Source organism: Cheilinus undulatus, linkage group 6, assembly GCF_018320785.1.
Source record: "Cheilinus undulatus linkage group 6, ASM1832078v1, whole genome shotgun sequence".
In the NCBI taxonomy this organism is placed as follows: Eukaryota; Metazoa; Chordata; class Actinopteri; order Labriformes; family Labridae; genus Cheilinus; species Cheilinus undulatus.
The window spans coordinates 2,595,044-2,612,768 of record NC_054870.1 but is presented as its reverse complement, the minus strand read 5'-3'; the positions used below and the strand labels follow the sequence as shown (position 1 = coordinate 2,612,768).

Below are 17,725 nucleotides of genomic sequence, written 5' to 3'. Positions count from 1 at the left end.
GCAGTATGTGGTTTAGCATTGTCTTGCTGAAATATGCAATGCCCATTAAAATAAATGTCTTCATGTTGCTCTTAAACCTCTCTCTACTTTTCAGTATTGATAGTTCCAGATGTTAGAGCTGCCCACACCATAGGCACTAATGCAACCGCATACCATCAGAGATGAAGACTTTAGAACTGAGCCAGGAGAACCAGCTGGATGCTCCCTCTCCCCTTTAGTTTGCAGGACATGGCATCCATTGTTCCCTGAAGGAATTTCAAATTTTGATTCATCCAACCACAGAACAGTTTTCCATTTTGCCTCAGTCCATTTCAAATGAGAATATGGCAGAATTTCTGGATCCTGTTCACATATGGCTTCTTCTTTCCTTCTCTCCATGGTCTTAACCTTGCAAAGCAGATGGATACGCTCGTTTCCGTGTTTCTCACTGGCGAATCTGTTTGGGCCTGGTCAGAAAGTGGCAGGACCGATCAGGGACAAGGGGCAGCGTTTTCGGGTGCGGCTGAGTCGTGGCGTAAACAAGCAGTGACAAGAAGCCGGTGCAATTATGGCGGAGGAGATTAGCGTGGATGCTGCTAAAGCGCCAGTTTTATCAGAACTTGACAACATTTCTTTGTGAAAAGAAGAACAAAGAACAGCAGTGAGCTGTTTTCTTTTTGAAAATGACAAAAGTCGAGTACTGACATGTCTACAGTTGCCATGATTCACTTCATGCAGTTCTCTATGGAGTGTACTCCTTGGTAGCTGCTACATTGCGTGTTTTGTTGCTCTGATTTGCCCGTAAAGATGTGAAAGAGACAGAACGTTCATCCAATCACCCTCCGAGTTTTTTTTCAAAGCCTCTGCCCTTTCCCAAACGCTGTGTATGAGAGGTTTACCAGATGGATGTGTGAAACAAATCCACCTACCATGCTAGGTTACCATGATCCAGCTTTCATTTGTGTAAGGTGCGGCCGACTGTGTTGACAGATGATGATTTCTGGAAGTGTTTCTGAGCCCATGCAGTGGTTTACAGTACAGAATCATGCCTGTTTTTAATGCCAGGCTGCATCCAAGTTTAATCTCCAGCCTTGTCGCTTAGAGAGTTCTCCAGATTCTCTGAAACTCATGGACTGTAGATGGCGGGATATTCAGTCTTTGCAATTTTATGTTGAGGAGCAGTTTTCTTAAATTGTTCTACGATTATTAGACACAGTTTTTACCCTGCCAATCTTATCTTCTGAGAAACTCTGCCTCACTAAAATGCACCTTTTATTCCCAGTCATGTTACTTACCTGTTGTCAGTAAACCTAATTAGTTGCAAAATGCTCCTCCTTCATTAGTACCTCTTACTTTTCTAGCTGTTTGTTGCCCTGTCCCTACTTTTTTGAGATGTGTTGCTGCCATCAAAATCAAAATGAGCCAATATTTTTCATGAAATTATAGAATGTCTCAGTTTCAATATCTGATATGTTCTTTAGTATCTATACGGGTTTTTGAGATTTGACAATCATTGCATTCTATTCTTAGTTACACTTTGCACGACGTCCCAACTTTTTTGGAGGTGGGATTGTATGTATTTATTTGAGCTTCAAATCTGCAGGCTGCATTGGGATTGTAATGCAAATCTGAGCGCTGAAAGTTTTACTTATAGAATGCCAAATATTTGATGAAGCCCGAGTTACGTCAGACGTTTGGTTACTAAAGTGGAGCTTCTGAGGCCGATTCACGGTGGCTGCCATATTGAAAACACTGTCCAATCTAACTTTAGATCAACCTAGAAACAGACAAAGAGGGGAAGCTGAGGCTGGTCTTCATCCTCCTGACAAACACTGACAGTGTGCCGGCATACAGTCATACCAGACTTAACCTAATCATGCATAAATCAAACTCCTAATAACAAAGAACAAATCCATCCTCTGCAGTGTGATTACAACGGCATTAACTTTCAACTAAAATTGGTTTGTTTGTTTTTTTAAACCAGGCTGTAACGTTTATTTTAGAGTAGTCAGACCACTAGTAAAAGGGTTATATAAGCTCAAGTCCATTTACCGTTTACCAAGTCCATTTACCATTTTTACTACACAAAGACAAAGCAAAGCAAAGGAGGCCGACATTTGAACAAATGTCTCATTTCCACATGACAAAGTAGCTGACAGCGATGGATAAGAAATGGACTCTTTGTTGCTACAAATGTGAAAAGTTTGGATCTACAAGGGGCATAAATCTGGCATATCTGGGATGAGATGACACACCATCTCCATTTTCCCTGATAAAGTAAACTCTCCTTCAGTAAAGCCTCGCCTGCACAAATGAAACAACACACTACAGAGAAATGTGTCACATTTTACTGTTGGAGACTCTGGCGGAGACATCAGGGCTGAAATGTTTCTGCTATTTGGCAGTTAAAGTGCTGCACATATGTGTGAGATTTATTTATCTCTTTATTTATTTAGTTTTTAAAAACAACACTTTTGGAATTCTTATCATCTTTAAATCTTGTCAAGTGTATGCATTCATGTCTCTGTGTTCAAACATATGAAATGGATTGTTCTGATTATAAAGACGACTTCTGTTCATCCTCTTCTCTTCTACTGAATCCTCTCTGGTTTGTTTTGTCTCATGTGTAATATTTTATGCGTAACAGCCTTTTTTGTACCTTTGGGTTTTTACAATAAAGAGAAATAAGGCAGATACACGTGCATACCATACTATGCTCAGGAACTGAAATATGAACCTTTTAGCAATAAAAGTAGAAAATAAAATATATACTGTCACAACGGATTAGAGATTAGAACCCGTCTGATTAAGGATGGAGTAAAGTTGTGTCAGAACTGGTTCCCTTGGAATATCTCACAAGCATTTTGCATGCAAAGAAAGTTCAGTTTGACAAATTACACTGGACCTGATCTCTCTCATTATACTTAGAGCTGTTTCCTGAGCCTGGATTGTAACTAGTTATAGGCATAAATAAATAATTAGCTATAGCTTTCTGTACATCTACGTATACATCCAGGGGTCATCAACTCCATTTTCAGTGGGGCCAGCTTTTCTTGAACAATACTTTGGGGGCTGTACGCTGAAGTAAAGTTGAAAAAAATTCAATATTTTCGTCTAGTTAACATATCATTGCAAAAATATTATTTCCTTCCAAAATTAATAGAAGTTTGAAGTGTAAGTGAACCCCCAGCTTAGCGCTGACTCCGCCCACTTCAAGATTTAAAAAAAAATGCACAGAAAGTGAGCAGTTTGGAACTGAGAGGAGGGAGGGAAAAGGACATTTTTTTTTTTTTTTTTTTGGAAAGGGTTTTCCAGATGAAGCGGAAGTGACAGTGACTTCCCTTGCCTGAAAGTGACACTGACTCCTGCAGCATTGCTGCAACAGAGGTGGAGATGGAGGATTTTTCTAACCTTGCAAAGCAGATGGATACGCCTGTTTCCTTGTTTTTCACTGGTGAATCCATCTTGTAAAGCTCTCATCTGAACCGTTTGGGCCCGGTAAGAAAGTGACAGGACCAATCAGTGACAAGGGGCAGTACTTTCAGCAGAGTCGTGACATAAACAAGCAGCAGCAAGAGCTGGTGCAGTTATGGAGGAAGAGATTAGTGTGGATGCTGCTAAAGCGCCAGTTTCATCAGAACTTGACGACATTTCTTTGTTAAAAGAAGAACAAAGAACAGCAGTGAGTTGTTCTCTTTTCAAAAACGACAAAAGTCGTGTACTTACATGTCTACAGTTGCCATGTTTCGCGTTATTCCTCAGTAGCTGCGCACGCGCAGCTCGATAGCGGCTACGTCACGTGTTTTGTCGCTCTGATTGGCCCGTAGAGATGTGACAGACAGAACATTCACCCAATCATACTCCAAGTTTTTTTCAAATCCTCTGTCTTCTCTTAAACATTTCCTATTGAAGCTTTCCCAGATGGATGTGTGAAACGAATCCATCTGATGTGTCATGTTAGGATTTTTCCCCTCCAGAGTCCCCTGAAGCAGACTTTGGAGTGATGGTGGACCATAGCGGTCCTGAGCACTACCTGTTGGCTCAAGCGCCGGCGTTACTAAAGCCGGAGCTGGAGTGGGAGTGGTCTCTGAATGGTAAAGTTGGTTAGAGGCGGTAACGTTTTACCTTTTATATAGAGTTTGTGATGTAGGTTTCTACGCCACACTAGCCCCGCCTTTTCAGAAAAGATTTTTTAAAGCAGATGTCCGTCTAAGCTAATTATAAGTTGTAAAATGCTGATTTTTATCAGTTCAGTGCAAATAATACCAGCGCTGATGTGTTTTATCATAGTTCAGTCAGATACCTCAGTGTACAGCTGAAAAAATGTTAAAGTGTTCACTACTTCTTTAAGCCTTCAACAGTGAGATCAGTCCCATCAGTCAGCCACAAGGGGGCGATTGAGATATTTGAGATATTAGCTGCATACTTCTGGAGCTCCCAGGTTGTCTGCCACTGAGCTTGATGCTAATATGCTGTCTCCTGATTGGCCAAAAATAGCATAGCAGCATATTCTGTGACAGTTCTCAGAGGGGTAAACTGCACTCCCTAAGAGCCTTATGTAGAAAATTGATGTGAAAAACTGCAGCTTTAATCGAGATAACAATAACAAGTATTTGCTTGCCATGCCATATTACAGAAATACTAGTGTGCTTCTTGTTTGAAAAGTCGCCAGGTTGAAGATTTTATTTAAACATAAAAAAAAGGTTAAACAATAACATTCCATATTTTTGCCCATTTTTATTTTCTGAATTTAACAATCCTTTGCTTTGTTCTTCTGCTTGCTTCTGCACTTGTCAAAGCACTTTTTAAACCCATGTTTTTAGAAGTGCTATACAAACAAAGTTATTATTAAAGTTATTAATCCTGATGGGAAGCTGTGGGGGGCCTGATGTGGCCCCCAGGCCTACGGTTGATGATCACTGATTTATGGCATCACTGCCTCAGTATGAATCCTTGCAAAGCAGATGGATTCGCCTGTTTCTGTGTTTCTCACTGGTGATTCCATCTTGCAAAGCTCCCATCTGAACAGTTTGGTCCCTGGGCCAAGCGTAGAGGGGCAGGACATTGGGCGCGTCAGAGTCAGGACATATGCAAGCAGTGATAAGAACCTGGTGCAATTATGGTAGAAGACATTTAAAGAACAGAGAACAGCAGTGAGTTTTTTTCCATTCAAAAACAGTTAAAGTCATGTACTGACATGTCTACAGTCGTCATGGTTCACGTTATGTAGTTCTCCATTGAGTTTACTCCTCGGTAGCAGTTATGATGTCACATGTTTTGTTGCTCTGATTGGCTCGTAAAGATGTGACACCAGATAAACTGTTTCACAGATCCATGACACTGTGGATATTTCTCAGCCATCTGGGCAACAACCCACAGACGGAGTTTGGGAAGGGTAGAACCTTTGAAAATCTCAGAGGGTGATTGGACGAAAGTTCAGTCCATCACGTTCATCAGAGCAACAAAAAACAGAGCGTGGTGGGCTTGTACCCCCCTCGGGAGTAAATCACATAAGCTCAACAGAGAGCTGTTCTCATTGCCCACTATCAGTGGAGCCAGCTGGATACTTCACTCCAGCTGAAGCTGCTCAGGAGAAGAGCAAAAGCATCTTTTCCACCAAGAAAAGCTCTCTGTGTGGTTCTTTGCTCTTCTTTTGATGAAGAAATGGAGTCCACTCTGCTGCTATAGCTGCATTCACTGCAACCTCTTTACTGCTCACCAAAGTTTACAGCAGTGATCATCAACTGGTGGCCTGAGGGCCATATTGGGCCCTCTTAAGCTCCCCATCTGGCCCCCAAAAGATGATTCAGGTGCAGATAAAAAAAGATTTTGTTGGTTTTAAATCCCTGCAGCTATCAAACCAACCCTAAAAAGATCAAGAATGCAAAGTTTAAGCAGGAATGACCAAATCAGTCTTTACAGAAATCCACCTCACAGCCATTAATAGGCAGTATGATTAGTAATAACACAGAATTAGTCCATATTCAGTCTAGTCCTTTTTAATCTGCATCATCTTTCCATCTCAGGCTTTTGGAAACTTCAATTTTCCACCTGTTTCCTGCATGTGTTTTTACCATACTACTGTCAGACCCAGTAAGAGCAGCCGAGCAGCCATAGAAATATGGAGTTAAGATATTTCACTCAGCCTCTCATAGGTGGCTGGTGCATAGGTGTTTGGTTAGTTTTAGTTTGGAGGTCTGGCCCCTAAAGAATCTGTCAAGGCAAAATCTGGCACTTTTACAAGCATAAATAATGGCCCATGATTTACAGGCAGGGCTGCACAGCGGTACAGGGGTTAACGCTGTTGCCTCACAGCAAGAAGGTCCCTGGTTCACTTCCTGGTCAGGGCCTTTCCGTGCGGGGTTTGCATGTTCTCCCTGTGCATGTGTGGGTTCTCTCCGGGTACTCCGGCTTCCTCCCACCTCCAAAAACATGCTCGTTAGGTTAACTGGTGACTCTAACATTGGCCGTAGCTCTGAGTGTGAGCGTGCCTGGTTGTCTGTCTGTATATGTCAGCCCTGCGATGCACCCAGTGAAATCTGGGATAGGCTCCAGCCCCCCCCAACCCCCAGTGGGATAAGCGGTATAGAAAATGGTTTACAGGCTTGCAGCACAACCAAACCACGCCCATATCCACCTCCTTATCCACACTGACACTGATACTGATTGGTCCAGTCGTTCACAGACCAGCAGCTTAAAGCTTTGTAAGATGGATCCACCAGTTGACAGACGTGGAATCTGGCCAATCCATTGGCTTTGCAAAGTTTTCCTCCGAAGCCCCAGCTATGGGCCTGGTTCTACAAAGGGATGTTCCATGGTTTTATATTTTGTCACTTACCTTTCCATGCATCAACAGCCTCAGCGTGAGTGTAACATTCAAATTCCCATCTGATGCCATTTCTTCCTTGTCTGACATTGTGTGTTTTACAATCTTTGCAGTAATCTGCAACCAGAAAGAAATAGTTGAGGAAAGGTCCAGTTAATTTTTGCAAAAGGACAAGTAGTACAGCTGGTTCCATAAAATGTTGGACGCTAAAACAAAGTCAGGGCAGAGAGTCTTATTCTTATTTTCTATTTCAGTCCCTCTCTCTGCCTATCAGAGCTTTCTATCAGAACTAACCTTTCTTTTTTTGTTTTTTTCAGAAGTCACACATCTGCTGCAAAAGAATGCACTGCAGATACAAAAGCTGTCTTTATGGAGATTTCTCTAAACTTTACCCTACCTGGGGAAAATGTTGATGGATTAAACAGAAACTTCCATAAGAAGACAAACTCCTTTTTCAACATTTATCAGAGACTGCTGTTCTCTGAAGACGGCCATCGTTGTCTTCTGATCGTGTACGTGTAAGCTGGGAAAGATTAGCCGATCACTTAGAGAAATCTTCACATGCGACCGTGTCGTGCCAGCTAAATAGAAGCTGTGTAACCCTTGGATAAGATAAAAGGAAGCCATTTGTGCTATGTAGGCCTGAGAATCAAGTGATGTGTGTGACTGTCTCTTAATAACATCTTAAAAATACCACACAATGTCTCCTCTGTGCTGGCTCTGTGTCCAATCCGTTGCATTTGCAGAAAAAGTAAAGAATGTGTTCATGTTTGTGGGAAGGACACTGACTGAAGGGAGACTTTAAGACCATGAGGACCAAGGTCAGGTTTTAGTTGGATTATCAAAGTTATGAGAGGTGCTTTCAACATTTATATTCAGTGCTGGGTTTGACAAAAGTGGGCAGTGTTAATTTTGGCAGCTATTTTCAATCTTAGTCTAGTTTTTGTTCATAAAAGTCCTCACATTTAGTCTTTACTTTTAGTCCAAGCATTTATTCCCTTGCCTAAATCTGGTACCAAATCATGGTAGTGTGTTCTCTGCACCCTGCCAAACCTGGGGTCCCTGCTTTCTACAGCAGAGCAGCAGAATAGAAACCAAGGTTATAGTTCTGGATTTTTCAATAGTTTTTATTTCTTTTTCGTTTTCACTTTCTGTGTTCGATTTCAGTTTAGTTTTTATTAGTTTTGACTGCTGGTTTGTTAGTTTAGTTTTTTTTTTTTTTTTGCAACAACGCTTCATTTTAGTTTAGTTTTTATTAGTTTAAGAGTTAGTTTAGTTTTTATTAGTTTAAGAGTTAGTTTAGTTTTTATTAGTTTGAGTGTTAGTTTAGTTTTTATTAGTTTAAGAGTTAGTTTAGTTTTTATTAGTTTAAGAGTTAGTTTAGTGTTTATTAGTTTAAGTGTTAGTTTAGTTTTTAATAGTTTAAGTGTTAGTTTAGTTTTTATTAGTTTAAGTGTTAGTTTAGTTTTTATTAGTTTAAGTGTTAGTTTAGTTTTTATTAGTTTAAGAGTTAGTTTAGTTTTTATTAGTTTAAGTGTTTGTTTAGTTTTTATTAGTTTAAGAGTTAGTTTAGTTTTTATTAGTTTAAGAGTTAGTTTAGTTTTTATTAGTCTAAGTGTTAGTTTAGTGTTTATTAGTTTAAGTGTTTGTTTAGTTTTTATTAGTTTAAGAGTTAGTTTAGTTTTTATTAGTTTAAGAGTTAGTTTAGTTTTTATTAGTCTAAGAGTTAGTTTAGTTTTTATTAGTTTAAGTGTTAGTTTAGTTTTTATTAGTCTAAGTGTTAGTTTAGTGTTTATTAGTTTAAGTGTTAGTTTAGTTTTTATTAGTTTAAGTGTTAGTTTAGTTTTTATTAGTTTAAGTGTTAGTTTAGTTTTTATTAGTTTAAGTGTTAGTTTAGTTTTTATTAGTCTAAGTGTTAGTTTAGTGTTTATTAGTTTAAGTGTTAGTTTAGTTTTTATTAGTTTAAGTGTTAGTTTAGTTTTTATTAGTCTAAGTGTTAGTTTAGTTTTTATTAGTCTAAGTGTTAGTTTAGTTTTTATTAGTTTAAGTGTTAGTTTAGTTTTTATTAGTCTAAGTGTTAGTTTAGTGTTTATTAGTTTAAGTGTTAGTTTAGTTTTTATTAGTCTAAGTGTTAGTTTAGTTTTTATTAGTCTAAGTGTTAGTTTAGTTTTTATTAGTTTAAGTGTTAGTTTAGTTTTTATTAGTCTAAGTGTTAGTTTAGTGTTTATTAGTTTAAGTGTTAGTTAAGTTTTTAATAGTTTAAGTGTTAGTTTAGTTTTTGTTAGTCTAAGTGTTATTTTAGTGTTTATTAGTTTAAGTGTTAGTTTAGTTTTTATTAGTCTAAGTGTTAGTTTAGTGTTTATTAGTTTAAGTGTTAGTTTAGTTTTTATTAGTCTAAGTGTTAGTTTAGTTTTTATTAGTCTAAGTGTTAGTTTAGTTTTTATTAGTTTAAGTGTTAGTTTAGTTTTTATTAGTCTAAGTGTTAGTTTAGTGTTTATTAGTTTAAGTGTTAGTTAAGTTTTTATTAGTCTAAGTGTTATTTTAGTGTTTATTAGTTTAAGTGTTAGTTTAGTTTTTATTAGTCTAAGTGTTAGTTTAGTTTTTATTAGTTTAAGTGTTAGTTTAGTTTTTATTAGTTTAAGTGTTAGTTTAGTTTTTATTAGTCTAAGTGTTAGTTTAGTGTTTATTAGTTTAAGTGTTAGTTTAGTTTTTATTAGTCTAAGTGTTAGTTTAGTTTTTATTAGTTTAAGTGTTAGTTTAGTTTTTATTAGTTTAAGTGTTAGTTTAGTTTTTATTAGTCTAAGTGTTAGTTTAGTGTTTATTAGTTTAAGTGTTAGTTTAGTTTTTATTAGTCTAAGTGTTAGTTTAGTGTTTAGTAGTTTAAGTGTTAGTTTAGTTTTTATTAGTTTAAGAGTTATTTTAGTTTTTATTAGTTTAAGTGTTAGTTTAGTTTTTATTAGTTTAAGAGTTATTTTAGTTTTTATTAGTTTAAATGTTTGTTTTGTTTTTATTAGTTTAAGTGTCAGTTTAGTTTTTATTAGTTTAAGTGTTAGTTTAGTTTTTATTAGTTTAAGAGTTAGTTTAGTTTTTATTAGTTTGAGTGTTTGTTTAGTTTTTATTAGTTTAAGTGTCAGTTTAGTTTTTATTAGTTTAAGAGTTATTTTAGTTTTTATTAGTTTAAGTGTTAGTTTATTTTTTATTAGTTTAAGTGTTAGTTTAGTGTTTATTAGTTTGAGTGTTAGTTTAGTTTTTATTAGTTTAAGTGTTAGTTTAGTTTTTATGAGTTTAAGTGTCCGTTTAGTTTTTATTAGTTAAAGAGTTATTTTAGTTTTTATTAGTTTAAGTGTTAGTTTAGTTTTTATGAGTTTAAGTGTCCGTTTAGTTTTTATTAGTTAAAGAGTTATTTTAGTTTTTATTAGTTTAAGTGTCAGATTAGTTTTTATTAGTTTGAGTGTTAGTTGAGTTTTTATTAGTTTAAGAGTTAGTTTAGTGTTTATTAGTTTAAGTGTTAGTTTAGTTTTTATTAGTTTAAGTGTTAGTTTAGTTTTTATTAGTCTAAGTGTTAGTTTAGTGTTTATTAGTTTAAGTGTTAGTTTAGTTTTTATTAGTCTAAGTGTTAGTTTAGTGTTTATTAGTTTAAGTGTTAGTTTAGTTTTTATTAGTCTAAGTGTTAGTTTAGTTTTTATTAGTTTGAGTGTTAGTTTAGTGTTTATTAGTTTAAGTGTTAGTTTAGTTTTTATTAGTTTAAGTGTTATTTTAGTTTTTATTAGTTTAAGTGTTAGTTTAGTTTTTATTAGTCTAAGTGTTAGTTTAGTTTTTATTAGTTTGTGTTAGTTTAGTGTTTAGTAGTTTAAGTGTTAGTTTAGTTTTTATTAGTTTAAGAGTTATTTTAGTTTTTATTAGTTTAAGTGTTAGTTTAGTTTTTATTAGTTTAAGAGTTATTTTAGTTTTTATTAGTTTAAATGTTTGTTTTGTTTTTATTAGTTTAAGTGTCAGTTTAGTTTTTATTAGTTTAAGTGTTAGTTTAGTTTTTATTAGTTTAAGAGTTAGTTTAGTTTTTATTAGTTTGAGTGTTTGTTTAGTTTTTATTAGTTTAAGTGTCAGTTTAGTTTTTATTAGTTTAAGAGTTATTTTAGTTTTTATTAGTTTAAGTGTTAGTTTAGTTTTTATTAGTTTAAGTGTTAGTTTAGTGTTTATTAGTTTGAGTGTTAGTTTAGTGTTTATTTGTTTAAGTGTTAGTTTAGTTTTTATGAGTTTAAGTGTCCGTTTAGTTTTTATTAGTTAAAGAGTTATTTTAGTTTTTATTAGTTTAAGTGTCAGTTTAGTTTTTATTAGTTTAAGTGTTAGTTTAGTGTTTATTAGTTTAAGTGTTAGTTTAGTTTTTATTAGTTTAAGTGTTAGTTTAGTGTTTATTAGTTTGAGTGTTAGTTTAGTTTTTATTAGTTTAAGTGTTAGTTTAGTGTTTATTAGTTTGAGTGTTAGTTTAGATTTTATTAGTTTAAGAGTTATTTTAGTTTTTATTAGTTTAAGTGTTAGTTTAGTTTTTATTAGTTTAAGTGTCAGTTTAGTTTTTATTAGTTTGAGTGTTAGTTTAGTTTTTATTAGTTTAAGAGTTAGTTTAGTTTTTATTAGTTTAAGAGTTATTTTAGTTTTTATTAGTTTAAATGTTTGTTTTGTTTTTATTAGTTTAAGTGTCAGTTTAGTTTTTATTAGTTTAAGTGTTAGTTTAGTTTTTATTAGTTTAAGTGTTAGTTTAGTTTTTATTAGTTTAAGTGTTAGTTTAGTTTTTATTGGTTTAAGTGTTAGTTTAGTTTTTATTAGTTTAAGTGTTAGTTTAGTTTTTATTAGTTTAAGTGTCAGTTTAGTTTTTATTAGTTTAAGTGTTAGTTTAGTTTTTATTAGTTTAAGAGTTATTTTAGTTTTTATTAGTTTAAATGTTTGTTTTGTTTTTATTAGTTTAAGTGTCAGTTTAGTTTTTATTAGTTTAAGTGTTAGTTTAGTTTTTATTAGTTTAAGAGTTAGTTTAGTTTTTATTAGTTTGAGTGTTTGTTTAGTTTTTATTAGTTTAAGTGTCAGTTTAGTTTTTATTAGTTTAAGAGTTATTTTAGTTTTTATTAGTTTAAGTGTTAGTTTATTTTTTATTAGTTTAAGTGTTAGTTTAGTGTTTATTAGTTTGAGTGTTAGTTTAGTTTTTATTAGTTTAAGTGTTAGTTTAGTTTTTATGAGTTTAAGTGTCCGTTTAGTTTTTATTAGTTTAAGAGTTAGTTTAGTTTTTATTAGTTTAAGTGTTAGTTTAGTTTTTATGAGTTTAAGTGTCCGTTTAGTTTTTATTAGTTAAAGAGTTATTTTAGTTTTTATTAGTTTAAGTGTCAGATTAGTTTTTATTAGTTTGAGTGTTAGTTGAGTTTTTATTAGTTTAAGAGTTAGTTTAGTGTTTATTAGTTTAAGTGTTAGTTTAGTTTTTATTAGTTTAAGTGTTAGTTTAGTTTTTATTAGTCTAAGTGTTAGTTTAGTGTTTATTAGTTTAAGTGTTAGTTTAGTTTTTATTAGTCTAAGTGTTAGTTTAGTGTTTATTAGTTTAAGTGTTAGTTTAGTTTTTATTAGTCTAAGTGTTAGTTTAGTTTTTATTAGTTTGAGTGTTAGTTTAGTGTTTATTAGTTTAAGTGTTAGTTTAGTTTTTATTAGTTTAAGTGTTAGTTTAGTGTTTATTAGTTTAAGTGTTAGTTTAGTTTTTATTAGTGTAAGTGTTAGTTTAGTTTTTATTAGTTTGTGTTAGTTTAGTGTTTAGTAGTTTAAGTGTTAGTTTAGTTTTTATTAGTTTAAGAGTTATTTTAGTTTTTATTAGTTTAAGTGTTAGTTTAGTTTTTATTAGTTTAAGAGTTATTTTAGTTTTTATTAGTTTAAATGTTTGTTTTGTTTTTATTAGTTTAAGTGTCAGTTTAGTTTTTATTAGTTTAAGTGTTAGTTTAGTTTTTATTAGTTTAAGAGTTAGTTTAGTTTTTATTAGTTTGAGTGTTTGTTTAGTTTTTATTAGTTTAAGTGTCAGTTTAGTTTTTATTAGTTTAAGAGTTATTTTAGTTTTTATTAGTTTAAGTGTTAGTTTAGTTTTTATTAGTTTAAGTGTTAGTTTAGTGTTTATTAGTTTGAGTGTTAGTTTAGTGTTTATTTGTTTAAGTGTTAGTTTAGTTTTTATGAGTTTAAGTGTCCGTTTAGTTTTTATTAGTTAAAGAGTTATTTTAGTTTTTATTAGTTTAAGTGTCAGTTTAGTTTTTATTAGTTTAAGTGTTAGTTTAGTGTTTATTAGTTTAAGTGTTAGTTTAGTTTTTATTAGTTTAAGTGTTAGTTTAGTTTTTATTAGTTTAAGTGTTAGTTTAGTTTTTATTAGTTTAAGTGTCAGTTTAGTTTTTATTAGTTTAAGTGTTAGTTTAGTGTTTATTAGTTTGAGTGTTAGTTTAGTTTTTATTAGTTTAAGTGTTAGTTTAGTGTTTATTAGTTTGAGTGTTAGTTTAGTTTTTATTAGTTTAAGAGTTATTTTAGTTTTTATTAGTTTAAGTGTTAGTTTAGTTTTTATTAGTTTAAGTGTCAGTTTAGTTTTTATTAGTTTGAGTGTTAGTTTAGTTTTTATTAGTTTAAGTGTTAGTTTAGTTTTTATTAGTTTGAGTGTTAGTTTAGTTTTTATTAGTTTGAGTGTTAGTTTAGTTTTTATTTGTTTAAGTGTTAGTTTAGTTTTTATTAGTTTGAGTGTTAGTTTAGTTTTTATTAGTTTAAGTGTTAGTTTAGTTTTTATTAGTTTAAGTGTCAGTTTAGTTTTTATTAGTTTGAGTGTTAGTTTAGTTTTTATTAGTTTAAGTGTTAGTTTAGTTTTTATTAGTTTGAGTGTTAGTTTAGTTTTTATTAGTTTGAGTGTTAGTTTAGTTTTTATTAGTTTAAGTGTTAGTTTAGTTTTTATTAGTTTGAGTGTTAGTTTAGTTTTTATTAGTTTAAGTGTTAGTTTAGTTTTTATTGGTTTAAGTGTTATTTTAGTTTTTATCAGTTTGAGTGTTAGTTTAGTTTTTATTAGTTTGAGTGTTAGTTTAGTTTTTATTAGTTTGAGTGTTAGATTAGTTTTTATTAGTTTAAGTGTTAGTTTAGTTTTTATTAGTTTGAGTGTTAGTTTAGTTTTTATTAGTTTGAGTGTTAGTTTAGTTTTTATTAGTTTGAGTGTCAGTTTAGTTTTTATTAGTTTAAGTGTTAGTTTAGTTTTTATTAGTTTAAGAGTTATTTTAGTTTTTATTAGTTTAAGTGTTAGTTTAGTTTTTATTAGTTTAAGTGTTAGTTTAGTTTTTATTAGTTTAGTTTTTATTAGTTTGAGTGTTAGTTTAGTTTTTATTAGTTTGAGTGTTAGTTTAGTTTTTATTAGTTTAGTTTTTATTAGTTTGAGTGTTAGTTTAGTTTTTATTAGTTTAAGTGTTAGTTTAGTTTTTATTAGTTTAGTTTTTATTAGTTTGAGTGTTAGTTTAGTTTTTATTAGTTTCAGTGTTAGTTTAGTTTTTATTAGTTTAAGTGTTAGTTTAGTTTTTATTAGTTTGAGTGTTAGTTTAGTTTTTATTAGTTCGAGTTTTTCAGATAGATGTCGAGGCTGAGTGAGCGTCATACATTTTTAAAAACATATTCTGACAGGCTACTCTTCACTTATCATTTTTTTTACCTAATGATGAGTTTTGAATACAACTCTAGACATAAACTACCACTATTTGAAGTCATAACCAATCTGATCAGGCCATTCTACTCTCTACAGACTTTGGTGTAGGTGCCAGTCAGTATGGTTGTGTCAAAGACTATAACTAAGCATGTTTTGTTTCCTTTTTTTTAAATTTTAGTTAGTTTTGTAAGTGCACTATACTGTTTTAGTTAGTTTTTTTTTTTTTTGGTAAAGCTTAGTTTTTATTTATTTTCAGTTAACTAAAATGATTTTTGAATTTTAGTTTTAGTTATTTAGTCAGTTGTAGTTAACTATAACAAGCTTGAGAGAAACAGATGCATTGTATTAGCTTTTCAATGTCCGACGAAAACTACATCACATCTTTACGACGGAGTATTAGGGCCACATGAAAAAAAATAATAATAATTTTTAAAAAATGTTGATATTACAAGAATAAATTCGTAATATTACGAGAAAAAAAGTAATAATATTACAAGAATAAAATATTACAAGAAAGAAAGTCTGCCTGGGCGCCGCCTCCATTAAAATGAGCCATGTTGAGCATCTTGAGAAGCTATACTTTGGTATCGGTTTCACGACGCACCGTGGCAGACTGTCTTTCTTGTAATAGTTTATTCTCGTAATATTACGACTTTTTTCTTGTAATATTACGACTTTTCTCATAACGTTACAACTTTTCTTCTCGTAATATTACGAGGTTTTTTTCTCGTAATATTGTGACTTTTTTCTAGTAATTCTAGTAAAAAAATATATCTATTTATTTTTTTTTTTTTCTCTTCATGTACTCTGTTGTACATTTTAGTCTAGTTTTAGTCATCCTGACAAAAACTAAACTTAGTTTTTGTCAGTTTTAGTCATCACAGATCTATTTTTGTTATTTTTAGTCTAGTTTTTATTGGAATAAAAGGCTGTTGATGAACATTTTTCGTCATAGTTTTAGGCGGTTGAATCTGGACCTACTGATCAGCCTGACTAAAATCTCTTTGATTTGATAATTAGAGCTAAACCTGTGAGCAGGTGAGAGAACAAGCGGACATCCGGATTATTTAATCCACATCTACACTGAGGAGGAAGAACTGGTAACTGGTCATGTCTGTGTTTTTATTATTGATAGCTGGTCATGTCTGTGTTTTTATTATTGATCCCTAACAGTCTGTTTTCACACTTACTTCATCGATGACCTGGACTTCAGCCTAGCTGTTTCCTTTTCTTACAAGCTCTCTGTCTCCTTTTGTTGCTGATCTTTATTCAAAGCCAAGCTCTGCCAGTCTCAGCCATATGGTCTAGTTCAGAAACTTAATATCATTAAATTATATCCAATGTCCTAAAAGGGCTTTAAAGGGGAGACTGTGAGTTTTTAAAAAATTTTTGTAATTACATAAAACATAAATGTCCGTCAAAACCAGTGTTAGTGCTAATCATTGACATATCCCAGACATATCCCAGCACAAAAAGAATCCACTTTGTATTTATCAAGTAGAAAAAAATCATTTTTTTGTCAGAAAATGTGGTGTTATGTAGATAAACTGGCATTTATAGGGTTAAAACTATGAAAATTAATTCACATTTGCTATACATGACTAGGACTGGAGTAAAGGACCAAAAATTTTTAAAAAGTTTTTTTCTTTCATGTTTAATATTTTCAAATGAACCCAATGTCCTAAAAGGGTTTAAGAGGCAGAGTGTGGTTTTTTTCAAAGGTGGGCCTGAGGGTTAAACGTATCGGACCTCTCTCTCCCGAAAACGACCCAAACTGAGCGTGGAGTTAGTCAGCGACTCTGAAAGTACACCTAGAGTTTCGGTTTTTCAGAGAAATGTGGCCGCATCTGTGAAATAACAAGCAAACAAAACATGATTTTCTAATGGCTGAAACAAGCACAATAAGATATTGTTCTGGCACATTCCACTGTTGATAATTCCACACTCAGCGAGAGGACTTAGTCCCGACAATATCATGAATAAGTGGAGGAAGTCTTTCTAATAACAGGACTCACCACTATTGTCTCTGTGTATGGTTGTATAGTTACAGTGAATACATCAAATAAACAGCAACATTGCGGCCTAATCCTATAGGCTGGGATTTGTTTAGTTAATGCTAAAACCCTTTTGACCCATTTCTGTCACTTCTAGCACATCAGCATCCACTCAAGACTCCTGGACTAAACAGTGGTGAACAACAGCTCCCACAAATATAGGGACACCCCTCACCCAGAACCCTGACAGCAGACACAAGTCTCTGACAATAAGAAAGACCTATCCTGAACAGATACTGACAGCGTGTGTGTGAATTAGCCCAGGCATTCTAGAAATGTCCAAATATGACTTTAAAACAAAACCCTTTAACAGGAAACTCTAGGACAGGATTATTATGTCTGTCAGTCTACACATATTTTCTATGTTAAACATTTCAGTGATGATTTATTTATAACCACCACTTATACGGATATACTGCATGCATGAAGCCACAGAGCTTTACATTTTTCTCTAATTATTGGAGTCAAATCCTCCTCTAAAGTTCAGACTGAGTGAAATACTTGTACAACAAAGCAGAGTACAGAAAAACAAGCAGCCAAAATTAATTAACCCTAATGGGAGTCAGGAGTTGGGCATTCAAACATTCTTGGGTTCTCCTAAAAATGAACAGAAACTAAAGTAGAGGCTGAAGAAAAAGTTTTACTTCTGCATGGCAACACTCCAACATTCATTAAGTCTGCAACAATGTCACCAGTGGAAACTAGTCAGTGGAAAGTGTTGAAGTCATGGCTCAGTGAGAGGCCTGAGAAAAAGCAAGAATGATTAGTATAGTACTGACCTTATGCACAAAACACTTGCTCCTCGTCCTTATTTCCGTGTTCTCCTTAAAGTAGAGCCTGTTGGTTTGTAGTCTGTCTTCAGTGTTTGCTCCCTTTGTTGTCAGTTATCCACAGAGTGGACAGATGGTTCCCTGTGCCCTCAGACCGGCTGGAGCAGAGGCTGGCTTTGCTATTAGTCCCTCAGCTTAGCTCAAGATAAGCCCCTACGCAGGGCAAGTGAACCCGCATCTCTTGCCTAATTCTCCCTGTCACAGCCACCAAAGAGGCGTTCCTCCGCACGGAGATCCACGAGCCGAGGAGGCCTGAGGGCAGGGCAAAGAGCCTCTTTGGCTGGACACTGTCCAGCACTGATAGTGCAGGCTGCAGTTACAGCCACCACAACAACAAAAAAATCAAAAAGTCTAA

General features: G+C 33.1%; 1 protein-coding gene across 1 annotated transcript in view; it reads right to left on the bottom strand.

The window, feature by feature from the left end:
• zgc:110045 (uncharacterized protein LOC664755 homolog) overlaps window positions 1-17,485 on the bottom strand; it is a 39,499-nt gene extending 22,014 nt beyond the window's left edge. The window contains exons 1-2 of the mRNA XM_041789733.1: window positions 17,320-17,485; window positions 6,818-6,922 (exon numbers count right to left, since the gene is read on the bottom strand). Of these exons, the coding sequence (XP_041645667.1) occupies window positions 6,818-6,895 (78 nt within the window). The 5' untranslated portion in view covers window positions 6,896-6,922; window positions 17,320-17,485. The remainder of the gene's footprint in view (window positions 1-6,817; window positions 6,923-17,319) is intronic.
• Window positions 17,486-17,725: the final 240 nt, after the last annotated feature.